Genomic DNA, 18660 nt, shown 5'->3' with positions numbered 1-18660 from the left:
GCGTGCTCGTACTCCAAAAGATCCTGAGATTAAAGCTTATTACCTGCAGATAAGTACACTGCCATGAACTGTTCTTGACCCAGAATGTTCACTATGCTGGAGGAGAAGCTCCACAAAACATACATATTTGCTGCCATGTGAAACAAGGAGAAATGACTGAACGTTGACAGCAACATTGGAGAACAAAGGACCTCTACAAGAGAAAGAAAAACAGTCTGGTAATCATAGGACACACAGCCATGACCTAAAAATTATCTACTTTTGATTTTTTTCATTATTATTATGAAACAACTCGAACATAGGAAACAAAAACAGAGCCAGTTCAAAAGCTTAAATAAGATGGTTTAAGGTAGCATTTTTTTGGGCGCCTGGGTGGCTCAGTTGGTTAAGCGTCCGACTGCAGCTCAGGTCATGATTTCACAGCTTGTGAGTTCAAGCCCCACATCGGGCTCTGTGCTGATAGCTCAGAGCCTGGAGCCTGCTTCAGATTCTGTCTCCATCTCTCTCTGTCCCTCTCCTGCTCATACTCCCCATCTCTCTCAAATATAAACAAACACTAAAAAAAATTTTAAAAGATAGCATTTTTCAAAGTGGTAAAAAGTTATCTTAAATCTCTCTCTTCTACTTAGTAAGCAACCAATAAAAATTCTCAGTTCAATGAAAGCAACTTGTCCTCGTGGCAAAAGTTAGAAAAAAGAATTAGTAAGTTATTTCAAGTACAGATATAAAGTTGTATATAATAATCTCCTCAAAGAGTGAACTTGTAGTGATCACGGATCTTACGTCATTAAAAAATACATATCTACTGGGGCGCCTGGGTGGCTCAGTCAGTTAGGCATCCAACTCTTGATTTCAGCTTAGGTCACGATCTCACAGTTGGTGAGATTGAGCCCCACATTAGGCTCTGCACTGTCAGATCCCACTGCTTGGGATTCTCTCTCTTTCTCCCTCTCTCTGCCCCTTCACCCACTGGTGCTCTCTCTCAAAATAACAAACATTAAAAAAATAATACTTATCTGATATGTGCAAGGCACATTTTAGGAACTTGGGATATAACACTAAGAGAGATGGGGTCCTTTTCCTCAGGGAGCTTATAGTCTATTTTCTGGATATTACTTACAACTGTTGACAAGCAACTCATCCTCTGCATAGCATTTCAGTTAACACAAAGCTTATTTCTTTCATATTACCTCTATCTCAAAATAAAGTCATAAGTAGACTTACTTGAGGCTGGATTGGATGTGAAATATCTGATCATTGTCCGCTGTAGAGAAGGTACTCTCCATAAACAGAATACAAAAACATTCGCAGCTATGATACCTACAAAATAAAGATTTATAATTTAGGGAGGTTAAAAATTGGAATAAAGAAAGTCTGATCAAAAGTCCACCTGAATAAGATTTTCTACCACAATTATGTAAGAGTATTATATACTTGGGGCGGGGAGAGGGTGAGCTAAAGGAAAGTAAGTGAAATCAATGTTTTTAAGTATCAAACTATGCCTTCATATAGTCAGAAAATTCCTAGAAAATTGCAAATGCTCTAGAAGCTGACTTCCTTCGCTCAGATCCTTATTTTACTTTTTTTTTTTTTTAATGTTTATTTTTGGAAAGATAGAGAAAATGAATGGGGAAGGGGCAGAGAAAGAGGAAGACACAGAATCCGAGGCAGGCTCCAAGCTCTGAACTGTCAGCACAGAGCCCGATGCGGGGCTTGAACTCACGAACTGTGAGAACATGGCCTGAGCCAAAGTTGGATGCTTAATTGACTTAGACATCCAGGTGCCCCCTTATTTTATTTCTTCAGAATGGTTCACACTGTACCCAACAATCATCAGATCTATAATTATTGTTTGAAAATGGCCAAGCCAAAGACAACTAATGTACAGAATTGGGTTCTCTGGCTAAGACTAGAAAAGCTCTATTACATAGCATGCTTCTTTTTCCATAGGGAATAAAATACCTCTTAAACTTATAGAAACACCTACGTATCAACTGGGTAAATAAAAATCCACTTGTCTGAGAAAATACATGTTAGATAAGAATTCAGGAATAATCTGGAATTTTGCAACTGCTTTTAAAACTGTTTACATGTAGGAGCTGGAGGACTGTTTCATTTTTCTCCAAGAACAGATGCTGCTAAAACTACCACTAAACGGAGGTTTATTGTTTAATGATAGTTTCTTCACTAAAATGTGACTGAATAGTTAATTCTAAGTTATTCTTAAAAACTATGAACTTTAAAAACCACACTAATTGCAATGTACCACAACTCCGTGACCATATAGTAGGCACTCATCTACTTGAATTAATTAAAGGAATTGCTAGCAGGCAACTAGCCCTTTCAACTCCTTCAAGGACAATAAGCACGGATTCCAGCAACATTCTGGTAAGAGGATTTATTTTAGAAGATATTCATTGTATAATCCTCACCAGCTGTTACATCTTTAGCTCTCAGCTATCCCTTGGCATTACTAGTCTCTCCAGTTTTTCTCTCTCTTCTGAGAGGTAGGAAAGGAAGCTATTATTTTTCAGATTCTAAGACATCTCCTTTTTAATATCTGTAATCAGGATGCATCTTACAACTGGTGGTACGTCACAGATGAGCTAGAAACATTTTTTTCTCCATGGCACATGAAATGGTATTTTGTTGTATTTAACTGAATTGGTTCCATTAATTTTATCATATGTCTTACTAGTGGGGACTGACAGCTGTTATACATTTTCAGTAAATAACCAACTAGAACTCCTTCAAAGATGGTGAGAGGAACAGTATTCATGAAAGGATGGGAAAAAGGGGTCATAAGGAAGGCAAGTACGAGTACTATGTATACTTCCCAATGAGGAGCCTGGAACCCTGGAACAAGGGAGGTGGGGAGAGGAAGGGCGGAGTCTCCGAAGACAGAGGAACAGACCAGGTTTATTCTATGAAAGTGAGCAGTGATTTATTTAACATCTTTATTACCCAAAGATTCCTCTAAGGTCTAGGTTGCTGTACATAGTGACTGGTATCTCAGGGTAAGGAGGACCTGAGAAGAGTTTGACCCCAGGCTGCCATGATCATGAAAATAATTGGGGCTATACAATTTGCTCCAATTGTGGTACACTGCAAAGAAAGCAAAATGGGGTCCTTGATCCTGCCTGCTAGGCTGAAAAATGGCAACAACTACTCTGCATGTTCCACAGGCTACTTTCTGAAACCAGTGACATACAGCAGACAGTTCTGGAAACTGCAAGCAGCATAGTACCGCAGAGTCTAGTCTCTGACTGAAGAGATTACAACTAGGGAAAAGCCTTGAGAAGGGGAGAGATAACCAAAGATATCAAGGTGAACAGTAGCCGAAGAGTTAATATTGCCAAATTCTCACCCCAAAGAGGCCTTTTTGGTAAATTAAGACAGAATATCAGCACCAGAACACGCTGTACTTAAAACTCTCACTTCATAGGGGCACCTGGGTGGCTCAGTCGGTTAAGTGTCCGACTTCGGCCCAGGTCATGATCTCACAGTTTGCAAGTTCGAGCCCCATGTCAGGCTCTACGCTGACAGCTTGGAGCCTGGAGCCTGCTTCAGATTCTGTGTCTCCCTCTCTCTCTCTGCACCTCCCCAGTTCATATGCGCACTCTGTCTCTGTCAAAAATAAATAAACTTTAAAAAAAACCCAAAAAAACAAAAAACTCTCACTTCATAGACCTGTGGTCTACAGTTAAGAATCCCATCAGTAAACAACTGAACATACATACCCAAATTATATACACAAATTACTGTAATTCATTCTAAAATACACTAACAAATTTTAAATGAGAAAAGCAAAATGCAGTTATTTTCCTTGATGCACATCCCATTTTGAAGGCCAATTATAGATGAAAAAACTGAGGCTCTAAGTAAGAGATATAAATTTTTAGCCAAATTCAGTGGCCAAGCCACAATTCCTAATCTAGGGCTCTATTTTTTTTTTTTTATTTTATTTTTTAATATATGAAATTTACTGTCAAATTGGTTTCCATACAACACCCAGTGCTCATCCCAAAAGGTGCCCTCCTCAATACCCATCACCCACCCTGCCCTCCCTCCCACCCCCCATCAACCCTCAGTTTGTTCTCAGTTTTTAACAGTCTCTAATGCTTTGGCTCTCTCCCACTCTAACCTCTTTTTTTTTTTTTTTTTTTTTTTCCTTCCCCTCCCCCATGGGTTTCTGTTATGTTTCTCAGGATCCACATAAGAGTGAAACCATATGGTATCTGTCTTTCTCTGTATGGCTTATTTCACTTAGCATCACACTCTCCAGTTCCATCCATGTTGCTACAAAAGGCCATATTTCATTTTTTCTCATTGCCACGTAGTATTCCATTGTGTATATAAACCACAATTTCTTTATCCATTCATCAGTTGATGGACATTTAGGCTCTTTCCATAATTTGGCTATTGTTGAGAGTGCCGCTATAAACATTGGGGTACAGGTGCCCCTATGCATCAGTACTCCTGTATCCCTTGGATAAATTCCTAGCAGTGCTATTGCTGGGTCATAGGGTAGGTCTATTTTTAATTTTCTGAGGAACCTCCACACTGCTTTCCAGAGCGGCTGCACCAATTTGCATTCCCACCAACAGTGCAAGAGGGTTCCTGTTTCTCCACATCCTCTCCAGCATCTATAGTCTCCTGATTTCTTCATTTTGGCCACTCTGACTGGCGTGAGGTGGTATCTGAGTGTGGTTTTGATTTGTATTTCCCTGATAAGGAGCGACGTTGAACATCTTTTCATGTGCCTGTTGGCCATCCGGATGTCTTCTTTAGAGAAGTGTCTATTCATGTTTTCTGCCCATTTCTTCACTGGGTTATTTGTTTTTCGGGTGTGGAGTTTGATGAGCTCTTTATAGATTTTGGATACTAGTCTAGGGCTCTATTATACACAGACATAGGTAGCCAATAGGATTTCTTTTGACCTTGGTCACTCTAGGATTTCAGATCAAAGGGCTCTTTATCTAGGAAACAGCAGGTTGGTCCCCAGAAGCCAGTGAATAGGACAGGATGTGAGGTAATCCTAGGCCTGAGGCAGCACTGCACGTTGCCTAAAGGCATGGATAAAGGAATCCAGCTGAACTGACTGTCCTACTTATAACTTAGGGAAGAGGCCCCTAACCTCTCAGCCTCAGTTTTCTCTTCTGGAAGATAGGGCTAATAAAATCTACCTTAAACAGTTGAGTGTGATGAAATGAGAAAGCACAATTAAATGCAGCAGTCACACGGTGAAAACCCATAAATGAAAACTATGGGAGAAAGGGAACAGCCTTCTCCAGTCTGAATCCTACATATGCCACTTAGTAGAGCTTTGTGGTCTGAAGCATTTCATCTCCTTCACCTCAGCTTCATTTGTAAAATGAAGATAAATACCTCATATACCTTACAAAAGTTGTAGTGAGGCTTAAACAAAATACCACACGTGCCTAGTATGCAGAAGCTCACATAATGGTTCCCTCCTTACCCTTTGAGAAATAGAACTGCTTAAGGTCTTTGTATCTCCATTTACAGCGAGTGTCACTTGCCTCCTCCCTACTCAGTCAACTCTTGAACAAGCTCGACACCGCTGATTTAAGACTGCTGCTGGCTCAACACCTACCTTTACCAAAAAGGAGGCAATGGATTACATCAATGAAAATAATGAAGTAAGGACCTTGAAAAATTCTCCCCTTCACAAAACAATGAAAAATTGGCAAAAAGCTGTCAGAAGCAACTTTTTCACAGTTCTGGAAACTAGCTAAAAGCTTGCAGCAACTCGACATTTAAGGAAAATGGCTGAATCTCAAGAAGAACAGCAACTCTGGGGCACTTTAGCTTGCCCTGGTCCCATCCTCCACTTTCCAGCTATACGTTGAAGCTATAAGCTATGAAAACAATCCACATTTCTCGTACAGCTTAGCAAGCACTAGAGATGGTACAATGGAGCTGGAACTCTTTCAAAGCGTCATTCCCAAAGAACTATTATTTGATGTTATAATATTTCCCTGCAAAGCCCCACTTGCAAGGCTGTCTATATTTGACTTGACTGAGAGCTCAAGTACACAATTCCTTTTTCCAGGGGGCACTTGTCAAAAACAATTACAGGCAAGTGTTTTAAGTCCATGGCTACCTGCAGTGGGGGATAATATTTGGAGTAAACAAGAGACCAAACAAAAATCTTAAAAGGAAAAGCTGAGGAATGAGATGTCCATAGGAGCTTATAAAACCTCAATATATTCCTGGGATCTTGTACACCACAAGCCTAACAAGAAAATAACATAGATGATCCTAACAATAGAATCCCAAAATATATGAAGTAAAAACTGAACTCAAGAGAAATAAACAGTTTAACAATAATAGTCGGAGACTTCAATACCTTATTTGCAATAAGAGAGGAGATCATTGGCAAGGAAACAGAAGACTTGAACAAAGCTATAAACCAGCTATGCCTAACAGACATCTATAAAACACTCAACACAAGACAATACATTCTTTTCAAGAGCACATGTAACATTATCCAGGATAGACCATATGTTCAGCCACAAACAAGTCTCAATAATTTTTTTTCTTTTAAAGTTTTATTGATTTATTTGGGGAGGTGGTGCAGAGAGAGGGAGAGATATTCCCAAGAATCTGTCGGTGCTGAGCCTGACAACAGCGGAGAGCCTGAAGTGGGGCTTGATATCACAAACCATGAGATCATGACCTGAGCCAAAATCAAGAACTGGATGTTTAACCGACTGAGCCACCTCAAAAAATTTTTAAAACACTGAAATTATACAATTACATTCTCTGATCACAATGAACTGAAATTACAAATCAACAAGACATAGGGAAAGTCACAAAGATGCAGACATTAACACACTCCTAAATAACCAATGGTCCAAAGAAGAAATCGTAAGGGAAATCAGAAAATACTTTGAGATGAATGAAAACAAAAATATAGCAGGGACTGAATTATGTTCAGTGGGTTAAGCAACCAACTCTTGATTTTGGCTCAGGTCATGATCTCGCACTTTGAGCACAGAGCCTGCTTGAGATTCTCCCTCTTTCTCTGCCCCTCCCCTGCTCACACTCTGTCTCTCTCAAAGTAGACTTAAAAATTAAAATATAAATAAATAAAAATAGGCAAAGGACTGGAATAGACATTTATCCAAATATAATGTTCAAATAGCCAACAAGCATATGAAGAGATGTGCAACATCATTAACGATTACAGAAATACAAATCAAAACCACAATGTGTTACTTCACCCACCCATTAGGATGGCTGCTATCAAAAAAACAGAAAAGGAAATAGTGCTGGTGAGGATGTGGAGAAATTAGAACTCTTATGCACTGTTGGTGGGATTATAAAGTGGTGCAACCACTATGGAAAACAGTATGGAACTTCCTCAAAAATATTAAAAATAGAACTACCATATAATGCAGCAATTCCACTTCTGGGTATATATCCCAAAGAACTGAAAACAGGGTCTCAAAGAGGTATTTGCACATCCATCTCCACAGTAGCACTATTCACAATAGCCAAGAGGTAGAAGAAACCTAAATGTCTATCAATGAGTGAATGCATAAACAAAATGTGATATATACACACAATGGAATAAAGATATACACCCAATAGCCATAAAAAGGAAGGAAATCTTATCACACACTACAACATGGATGAACTCTGAGGGCATGCTAAGTGAAATAAGCCAGTCAAAAAAGATAAATACTGTTTGATTCTACTTAAATAAGGTATATAATCAAATTTGTAAAAACAGAGTGGCATGATGGTTACCAGGGACTGCGGTGTGGGGGGGGGGGGGGTGCAAAGTTGTGTAATTAGCATAGAGTTTCAGTTTTACAAGACAAAACAGAGTTCTACAAATGTTTCATAACAATGTAAACATACCTAACACTATTGAATTGTACACTTAAAAATGGCTAACATGGGGGTGCCTGGGTGCCTCAGTCAATAAAGCATCTGACTTTTCAGAGCCTGTTTCAGATTCTGTATCTCCCCCCTTCTCTGCCCCTCCCATGCTCATGCTATCAATAAATGTTTAAAAAAAAAATGGCTAACATGGTATATTTTGTTTTTACCACAATTTAAAAGTTAGAGTACCATATGACCCTATGATTCCACTCAAGGTATATTAGCAAAAGAAATGACAACATGTCTACATGAAAATGTATACACAAAAATCCACAGCATTATAATAACGAAAAAATGGAAATAACTCAAACGTCCATCAACAGATAAATAAACAACATAATGGAATATTCAGCCACAAGAAGAAATGAAGGACTGATACATCATGCCACAACATGGGTGAACCTTGAAAACATTACACTAAGTGAACAAAGCAGACACAAAAGGCCACATATGTGATTCCATTAATATGAAATGTCCAGAACAGGCAAATCCATAGAGAAAGAAAATAAATTAGTGTCTGCCTAGGGCTGAGGGGAGGAGGGGAATGGGGAGTGACTGCTAATAGGTATGGAGTTTCTTTTTGGGATGACAATGTCCTGGGATGATGACAGTTGCACAATACTGTGAATACAATAAGAACCACTCAAGTGGTTCTGCATACTTTTATGTGGCAAATTATAAGATATGTGAATAATATCTTGATTAAAAGAAATATATACTAATTTGGGAATCCTGCTTGGTTCAATAATCTCAGTCCATTTTCCTCCTTAGCCCAACGAAGGTAGTACAACCTTTTTTTTCTCTTTTCCTAAAAAAGGACCCACTATCCCACTTGGGGTTCAGTAGCTAAGTACAGGATCCCCTCTGCTGATGAGGTGGGCCAGCTCACCACTCCACAGCTTCTCTATCTGAAGGAAGCTAAACCTGGCCAGTCCAGACACTGACTCGTATATACAACCATGACAACCAAAGAACTGAGCTCAAGTGGCCCCTACCTCAGGTTCCCTAGGAACCAGGACTATAGGCACAGGGATCATCCTGTTGGCTTCACACAGTGACTACAATTTCTCTTCCTGGGCAGTATGGACAAAACCAGTTAAGGACTGGTCCCACAGCTTTCTAGAGTCAAGAGAAAATCCAGAAAGACTACCCATCTTCAATCCTCCTGCCGGGAGACAAATAGAAACTGATAGGGGTAGATGAAAAGAATAGGGCAAATCCACAATAAGGGAGACAAAGACCTTTACAAACTAACCACAAAAGGGGTTATTTCTCTGCACCCTCCCTGCAGATGAGAATATGTAACCTCCTCTGTGAGCAACTTTTAGAAATAAAGGACTTATTTAAACTCTGTATGTTAATGGAGGATGTTTACATTGGTATACAACTTCAAGACAACTTTGACATCCAGCAAATCTATTTCCAGTAACTCATCCTAAAAATTAACTTGCAAAAGAGTACAAATATCTCTATATAAGGATATTCACTGCAGTGAATATAGAAGACTATAACCTATTGAAATATCCATTAATAAAAGACTTGCTACATAATATTCATTTCCATGAGTTACTACAACGTTATTAAAAAAGAACATTCTGAGCCCAAGGTGCTGGTAATTTCCATTTCTTGATCGGGTGCTAATTACACGGATGTACTCAGTTTGTGAAAATTAGTTGTACCTCTGAAATGTGCATGTTTTTCTATGCACATTATACCTCAATAAAATATAAAGAAGCAATAGACCTACTTGTATTGATACAATGTCCTTTAAAATATCAAGGGAATAAAAAAAAATAGGTGCAGAGAAGTATAAATGCCTATTTAGAAATAGATGCTTGGGGCGCCTGGGTGACTCAGTCGGTTAAGTGTCTGACTTCGGCTCAGGTCATCTCACGGTTTGTGGATCTGAGCTCTGCGTTGGGCTCTGTGCTGACAGCTCAGAGCCTGGAGCCTGCTTCAGATTCTATGTCGCTCTCTGACTCTCCCCCGCTTGTGCTCTACCTCTCAAAAATGAATGTTAAAAAGAAAAAAATTAAAAAAAAAATAGATGCTTTAATAGAACATACAAGTTTAACTAAAAAGGAGTGGTTGTTATGGGGACAGAAACTGCATCACTGGAAGTCTACAGTGAGAAAGACTTATTTTTCACTTGATATATTCTTTACCACTATTTCAATCTGTTTGCATGCACATTTATTCATTTTACAATGGCAAAGACTAATCTAAGTAGCCAAAAAAGGGCTCCCTTTTATCCCAGCCATCCTATGCCAGCCTGCCATTTCGGGACAATTTGCTGCAATTTGGGCTGTCAATAAACACCCAAATACCTGGGATGGGAGTAGGCAGTGTGGGTCACCAGAAAGGTAATTTAGTGATGATCTGCTATAGTTGAAAGTGAAAAGACGTAATCAAAAGTCTATTATTTAAACTAAGAAGGAGTGTGTTCCCCATCTCCAGCTAAAACTGTGTGATATCAGACAAGTTATTTAACCTCTCTGAGCCTCAGTTACCCATTCTGAACAATAAGGACACCACTAACAGGGCTCTTTCAATGAAGACTAATAATAAGGATAACAGTATGTATGTAAAGTACCTATCCTAGTACTTGAAGCCTAACTGGCACTCAACCATTAGTTTTTTCTTTACCCTATAAAAATAACTTGTCTGAAGACTGAGAAACCACGAGTTTCAGGAAAAACAGTGACAAATTAAAAGGTTAAGATTAACTAGAAGACCAAGTAAACACTGCCTTATGAACAACTTCAGGAACAGGGAAGCAGACCTTAGTCTAGGAAGTATAGCTCAAAATCTTTGAAAGGTATAAGGGGAAAGAAAATTGAAACTAAAAAATAAAGTAATCCTGGTAGAAGCAGAAAGCAAAGGAAAAACAGACTTTAGGGGCACCTGGGTAGCTCAGTAGGTTAAGTGTCTGAATTTGGCTCAGGTCATGATCTCATGGCTCATGAGTTTAAGTCCCACATCAGGCTCTCTACCATCAGCACAGAGCCTGCTTAGGATCCTCTGTCTCCCTTTATACTCTGCCCCTCTCCTGCTTGTGCACGCGCACGCTCTCTCTCTCTCTCAAAAATAAACAAATGTTAAAAAAAAAAAAAAATAGACTCTAGAAGTTGGGGCAGAAGGGTCAAGGCCCTGGGGTAGCAGTGCCTAAACTTTGGAGCTGACAATAGATATGGATGGGCATTGTTTTCTCCAGTCTTCTCTTCCCATCCTCCTCCTTCCTGTCTCCTCCTTCATCAGATACAATAATTTGGTAGGTTCTTCTCTCTCAGCTTTACCAAATAGTAAAGTAAGCATTCTGCTGGGTTAACAGGAAAACCAGGCAAGTGTCTGAAAACTAGAAAGGTAGAGGAAATCCTCTCCTTAGAGGTTGCCTAGGGACTTCAAGTACAGGTTTAAAAGCCTTGCAGATCAACGCAACAGAACAGGAGAAGAGCTTAAGTGTAAAAGCATCAGGCACAAGTCTAACCTGAAGAATGCTATCTGATGCACCTACAAATACGAAGTGAACATATAAAAACTGTTCAAAGAAATGTGAAGTTTGGGGAGAGATTTCTGTGTAGTAATTAAGATTAATACCAAAAATTAAAAAAAAAAAAAATCCCCAAAATAACCAAACAAGGAGGAAAAACAAGGAGCAAGACCAGTTCTCTAGCACACTTGAAAAAGGGATTCCCAGGGACAGGTTGAGATTGAGTCAAAACCAGGGATTCCAAACTGGACATCATCAACTCTAAGGCAGGGAGGTTTTTCACCTCATCACTGGACTCTACCTTAACAATAAATTACAGGTATCCTTTATGATTTGTTCTTATCTAAACCTAGGAACCAAAGAGATATGGGTAAATCTGAGATACCCCTTGCTATCTCAAGCTCGGGAACCAAACATTTCCTATGCCTCAACTATGTGCCTGGACTTCCTATATCCAAAATCTTGCCATCCAAATTCAGGAGCTCATTAGATTCAGACAGCAAGGAGTCCTTATGTAAAATGTTCAATGTAACAATCAGACATCCTTAACTTACCAGAGCTTTCATGTTGCCACTACCGAGGAGTGAATACTACAAAGCAAAGAAACACACTGGTCTCAAAGAGCTTTGAAAGGACTTTTCAAGTTCTTTCAAAATTCAAAAAGGAAAACAAAACAACAACAACAGAAAGCATGTGCTATCCAAGAAAGAGAGTGGTACAGAGTCAATATGTCACCCCATAAATCAATCCTCAAATAAAATAGGAGCTAAGCCAACCTCATTTAGGATCAGCCCAAAGGAAGCAACTGGGAGAGCTAAGCAAGGTAAGCTAGATGAATGGACACTTCTGAAGAAACAAGACGTAACTGTAATCGTGAGAATAGCACATAAACATGAGACTCTTAGTATATAGTTAACTTATTAAACATTACTAACAAATGTTGTATAGCTAGACTCACTGCTACCAAAATAATTATTTCCTACAACAGAAGTCTGAGGTGACGCTGAATGGATCAAAGAGCATTTCCTCAGCTTTTAAAGTCACTTAGATAACTTCACAATAAGGATTTGGCATGACTGCTCACGTTTATGTGGTTCAAAATACTTTACATACAAGCTGCTAGTTAGATTAAAAACATCTGTCTATTCCTACTGCTACATCCTATGTGCCAAATAAATTATTAGACTAAAAGAAAAGAAAAAAGCTAGGGGAAATTCTGATTTTCAGTTATCTCCAAATACCAATTTCTTTGAATACGCTATGCACTGGCATGAGAAATATTTTATTTTTTTTAATGTTTATTTTGAGAGAGCACATGCGCGAGCAGGGGATGGGCAGAGAAAAGGGGAGAGAGAATTCCAAGCAGGCTCCACACTGTCAGCACACAGCCCAACATGGGCTCAATGAACCGCTAGATCACAACCTGAGCCAGAACCAAGAGTCAGATGCTTAACCAACTGAGCAACCAGGCAGGCACCCCTGGCATGAGAAATATTTTAAATTCTGACCCCAAGTTTCTTCAAATATTTAATGGCATAAAATCTGAAAATGTCAAAGGAAATCAAAACTTTGCTATCCCAAGGAAATACTGTTAATTTTGGTTACTTTCAGAGAACAAGCAAACAAACCAAAACTCTCCTGTTAATCCCAATGGAAAGAGATGTATTAGTATAGAGCTATCTTGAAAGGTATCATATTTATTAAACCTCACTGACTAATCAATTCTACAGTATGGCAATATACTTTTGAAAAATATCAATCCTTTGATTCAAGAGTCCATTTAACATTCATTCACTTAACAGATTTTCATCAAGTGCCCTTACTGTGTGTGCAAGACATGTGCTAGTTGCTACAAAAAGTGAAAAAAAAAAAAAAAAAAAATCTCACCGTTGTCCTTTAGGATGCTGCATGCACAATTACTAAGGCAGGCTGTGTTATAAATGATTAAAAAGTGCAATGAGTTCAAAAAAATGAAAGCACTTCTGTTACCAGCAAGACTCCCTGAACTCAGGAAACTCCCAGAAGCTTCTGCCTAATGGTCACTTTCATCTTTTAGATACTAACGAACTGCTGTAACAGGAGAAGAAACATGTGAGGGGAAGCCTGTACAGACAAATCACAAAGTGCCTTCTCAATATTCATCTCAAGCCCTGATGAAAGGAGCCTGCTTACCCCTGTCAGAGAGTCATGGCTTTGGAAATTATTCCCCATGGTCTCCTTATTTGTACAAATAAGGATAACCTTGTGAGGCAACTCCACCTGTGTAGTCGGTCTATAGCTCAGCAAGGAGCAGACCCACTTCAGTCCAGTAACATTTCCTATGAGAAGAAATGTCTGAAGCATAAGCTTAAAAAACCAGCTCAGGTTCCAACAAGGAGACAGAAAAAGTAAACCTTCCAGACAGAGGAAAGAGTCCAAAGGAAGAAAATAAGCACCTTTTCTCCACTTAGGTAGGTAAAAAAATTGAGTACCATTAAGACTAACTGTATTTGAGAAAAAGCAGTATTTTGCTATTTTTCTAGGAAGATTTTTTTTCCTATCCGTACAATTGTTAAACTTTCAAATCCATTTCCCCAAATTTCTCAAGTAACTAAGTCCATAAAATATTGTGTAAGTGTTACTTTGAAAAGCCAGCTTTGTCTGTCATAAAGATTTACAAAGAACAAAAATTAAATTATCATGGTGACATGCATGGCATGCTTATATTTATTCAAAGAGGATTTTATAAACAGCATGGTAAAGAGAAAATCAGCTTCAGAATGAGACAGACCTGGGTTTTGCAACTTAGCTCTACTACTTACTAGCAGTGTGACCTTTGGAAAAGTTCCTTCTCTGAAAGCCATTCCTTACTGGTAAAAAGGGAGATAACTACCCGGTAAACAACCCTGTGAGGTAGGGAGAGAATGTGTATAAAGCATTCTGCATAAAGAAGGTGCTTAATCAATATCCCCTTTAATTTCTTTAATAGGGAAGTAATAAATACAACCTATTACACAAGCTAGGATTCTACAACAAAGATAGATTATTTGATCAGTGTCATACTACGTCAAAATTAGAAAGCAATTGACCCACAGCATCACATATACCATTATGCCACACTACTTGTTATACTATTACATTAGCCTGAAGGTACAGAGACTCTGTCTTCTAAACCACTGGTGAGCAGAGTACAAAAGCCATTGACTGTGACATACTGTACCTTTTGGTTTGATTTCTCTTCCCTTGAATGGCTAAAACGTGTAAGCTAACACAAACCTGTCACAGTCCGCTGGCCATCACTTAGGTTATTCCACCACTTGTTAATCTAAAACAGAAGGAAAATTGCCTATCACCATATGGTAAATACTTTCAGGCTAGGAAAATGAAAAGCCAGAGAGAAAAAGCTTTGTGCATAAAAAGATTCCTCATGTGTAAAAATACCCATAAACAGGGATGCCTGGGTGGCTTAGTCGGTTAAGAGTCGACTTCAGCTCAGGTCACGATCTCATAGTTCCTGAGTTCAGCCCCATGTCAGGCTCTATGCTGACAGCTCAGAGTCTGGAGCCAGGAGCCTGCTTCAGATTCTGTGTTTCCCTCTCTCTCTTCCCCATCCCTGCTTGCACGGTCTCTCAAAAATGAATAAACGTTAGGAAAATATTTTAAACTTACCAATAAACAGACATAATAAATATGTGGCAAAACAGAAAAGCAGGTGCTTTATAGCTAGCTCACATTCTCTACAGAGCGACTGTCTAGCTCTGGGACATCAGACAAATTACTCCTAAACTTGTTATCTGACATATGAAATGCAGACAGTAAATAGACCAGTGGCAGTACTGCTGTGAGAACTATCAATAACATAAAGCACCTAGCACACTATCAGATGTAATAGGTATCAAATTTAAGTGATTATTCACCAAGGTCCAATCTAGTTGTAGAATCCTAACCAAGAATATTTTCTAAAATTACCTTTTAAGGTATGATAATTTGAGGTTTAGAAAAAAAAGACACACATCAAAATAAGCCTAGGATTTGCTTTACAGTAATCAGTGGTGGGGAGAGAAGGGAAACAAAGTTGGCCTTGTGTCAATAATCACTGAGGATGGATGACAGGGGTTCATTATATTTTTCTTTATTAAATCTGTTTGAAATTTTTCCATGACTAAAGTTTTAAAGTAAAAAATATATCTTTTTTAAGTTTATTTATTTGAGAGAGAGAGAGAGAGGAGAAAAAAAAAAAAAAAAAAAAAAAACCACGCACAGAGAGGGGCAGAGATGGAGAGAGTCCCAAACAGGTTCCGCACTATCAGCACAGAACCCAACATGGGGCTCGATCTCACCAACCAGGAGATCATGATTGACCTGAGCTGAGATCAAGAATTGGATGCTTCATCAACTGAGCCATTCAGGTGCCCCTAAAAAACAAATTCTAACTATGAAATTGAACCATACTTTGTATACCAATACAGAAAGAAATCCAACGTTAAAAAAAAAAAAAAAAGTTACAGATCAGTATGTATATTGATGCATATACAATGATTCCATTTTTGTATTTATAATTCAATTGTGTATGAGCTTTCAGACCTTACTCCCTACAATATATAGTGGTGTGGCAGGGGTTCCCAGGGCTTTTGCTCCCCATGTTATATTTATGTATTGTTTTAATTTTCTTTAATGGGCATGGATTTTATATTTTATAACCTATCATTTGTTTACCTAGTATAAACAAATCCATCTTTGGAAAAGATTATGTATATTGCTTGTGTCACTTTTCACCATTCTAAAGAACCAACTGGGCCATCAAAACTTTATAATACAGCCATGTGCTGGAAACCCATAGCATTCTAAGGAATCCAAGATTATGGAACAGGTCAGTGTGATTACCTCCTCAAACATATTGTACTGAATAAATCACTGTTAACTATTGTAGCTTTCACCTGCAAATATTACACCCACTGTCCTTCTGACACCAAGCCTCTCTAAAACAGGTATGGCTCATGCTACTTGCATGTCTATGGGGAAACGAAGAATGAATACTTCTTTGTACTTTGAAGAACGCTGAATTATCATTAGGAGAAAATTAAGCGGACATCAACCTTCTCTCCCAAGTAGAGAGGCATGTGTCACACACAAAAAAACCAAAGGTACTTGAAAACCAAATGAACCTGGATCCACATATTAACTTAAGGCCTCAGTGCTCAATAAGTATTGTCAAATGACATAAATATATTTTATTTGAAAGGCAATATTTGTAAAACAAAAAAACAGTTAAGAAATTGAAAGAGGGTCACCAACTTACATGTGAAATAATGAAAAGTTCTAAAAGCTCTGTATTTGTACCCTTTTCTTGCATCCTCATGCCCTGAGCAGTTAGAAATAGAGGGTATTTATCAAAGGTATGTAAACATGTCACCAAGCTTTTTAAAATCCACATAATAGGGGTGCCTAGCTGGTGTGGTCAGTAGAGCATATGACTCTTGATCTCAGGGCTGTAAGTATGAGCCCCACACTGGGTGTAGAGATTACTTAAAAATAAAATCTACATACTATTTCTGTACCTGAAGCATAAATGTTTTGAAAAACTGCCTATGATTCTAATATGGACTCTAAAATAATCCAGCAAGGTGATACAAAACAGTAGCCCTTCAACTTTAGTAGGGCTGAGAGAGACACCACAACATTAATTTTTAGCAACTTGATTTTTGATACATGTGGGTAGAGGTACAAACTTCCTGGAACACTGTCAAGTACAATACTGCCAGACATACAAAGCATAAGTAAATACTCACCACAATGAAATGACTCTAAAGAAGAATATTAAATTCACTAACTACATATTTGCTGATCTAAAGGTCGTCAGTCACTAAAAACACTTCACAAATAACCAGACTTCAAAATTTATGATCAACTAGAAGAAAGCCATGTTTATCTTTACCTCCTTTCTGAAGTCTCCCTCCTTCTGTGGTCTTATGCTATCCAACCAATCAGCTTTTATACCATCAAAATAACTCTGGACCCTGGATTTCAGTGATTCATATTGCCAAATGGCAGCTGATCCAAATGCACAGCCTGTAAACTACATAAAATTAATATATCACAAAATAAATTCAAAAGAGAAATAGACCTACACATAGTTCCAAGGAAAATATTTCATTTTCATTGCTTCTTACAAAGCAACAGAAGGAACAGGAACATCTGGCACAGTAAAACCTATTAGGTGAAAAGAATATTTAACTGTTCCCACATTTTATTAACTCCACAGTACCCTGGAGCCTGTTTACAGCCAGAAATTTTCAAATAAAATTCAAAGTATCAACTTAGTATCACATGAAAAGTTACCCCAAATAAGAGGCCCATAAGTTTCTTCTCCAGGGCTTACATAAATGAACCAGATTCTAATAGTAATTATTAAATTCACATTCTCCTGTAATCATTCATGACCCCAGATACCCAGATCCTTTAAATCCCCCTCCACTTGCCTTTAAGATAGACCAAATAGGACAAACAGTACTTCAACACTACACCAGCAGCAAGTTAGGTGACTCCTAGTGACATGAGCACTTACCCCAACAGTGAAAAACAAGGGCTTTATAAGGGTCCTTATAGGATAGGGAGAAGGATAAAAGACTGTTTCTTCTACAGGAGGAATCAAAGCACTTCTCTTGTATGTTTCACCAGTTGTTCCAGTGTCTGATCTTCTAGGTTCAACCTTCCTGGGTGCTTTTCTGAATCCACATTTTTGCTGAATAAAAAAGTTAAACCTTTAAGGGGAAAATAAGAGATTACCAAGAGCACTGTCTTGGAAACATCAACCTCTATGAGCCTCACCCCTGGCCTGCCATCATCAACATCTTAGTTCATTCTCATTCTGTAGCTCCAAAGAAGCCAAGATGCCTACTCCCAGGTAGAATTCAAAGTCAAAACACTGAACCGTGCCTTTCTAGAAAAATATAGCAACTTTATTTATTTTTTATTTTTTTTAAATGTTTTTATTTATTTTTGAAGGAGAGAGAGAGGGACAGAGCATGAACGGGGGAAGAACAGAGAGAGAGGGAGACACAGAATCCGAAGCAGGCTCCAGACTCCAAGCTGTCAGCACAGAGCCCGAAATGGAGTCTGAACTCACGAACCGTGAGATCATGACCTGAACCGAAGTCGGACGCTCAACCGAGCCACCCAGGCTCACCCAGGTTTTGTTGTTTTGAGTCCTCATAGCTTGACCTCAAAATATTTGACACTATCGATGATACTTACCAGCTCTGCCTAGTTCCCGTAAG

The 18660-nt window shown here is 38.6% G+C and overlaps 1 protein-coding gene across 2 annotated transcripts in view; it reads right to left on the bottom strand.

Annotated features, from left to right (window-relative positions):
* The window catches only part of PARL (presenilin associated rhomboid like), a 57062-nt gene that overhangs the window by 19988 nt on the left and 18414 nt on the right, over positions 1–18660 (bottom strand). For both annotated transcript variants that reach the window (XM_060639341.2, XM_060639342.2), the window contains exons 2-6: positions 17949–18144; positions 17319–17459; positions 14660–14708; positions 1225–1320; positions 44–193 (exon numbers count right to left, since the gene is read on the bottom strand). In XM_060639341.2, coding sequence (XP_060495324.1) covers positions 44–193; positions 1225–1320; positions 14660–14708; positions 17319–17459; positions 17949–18144 — 632 coding nt within the window. The remainder of the gene's footprint in view (positions 1–43; positions 194–1224; positions 1321–14659; positions 14709–17318; positions 17460–17948; positions 18145–18660) is intronic.

Source organism: Panthera onca, chromosome C2 (genome assembly GCF_046562875.1).
Source record: "Panthera onca isolate mPanOnc1 chromosome C2, mPanOnc1 haplotype 2, whole genome shotgun sequence".
Taxonomy (NCBI): Eukaryota; Metazoa; Chordata; class Mammalia; order Carnivora; family Felidae; genus Panthera; species Panthera onca.
Note: the sequence above shows the minus strand (reverse complement) of the source record. Positions and strands in the feature narration are given on the sequence as shown.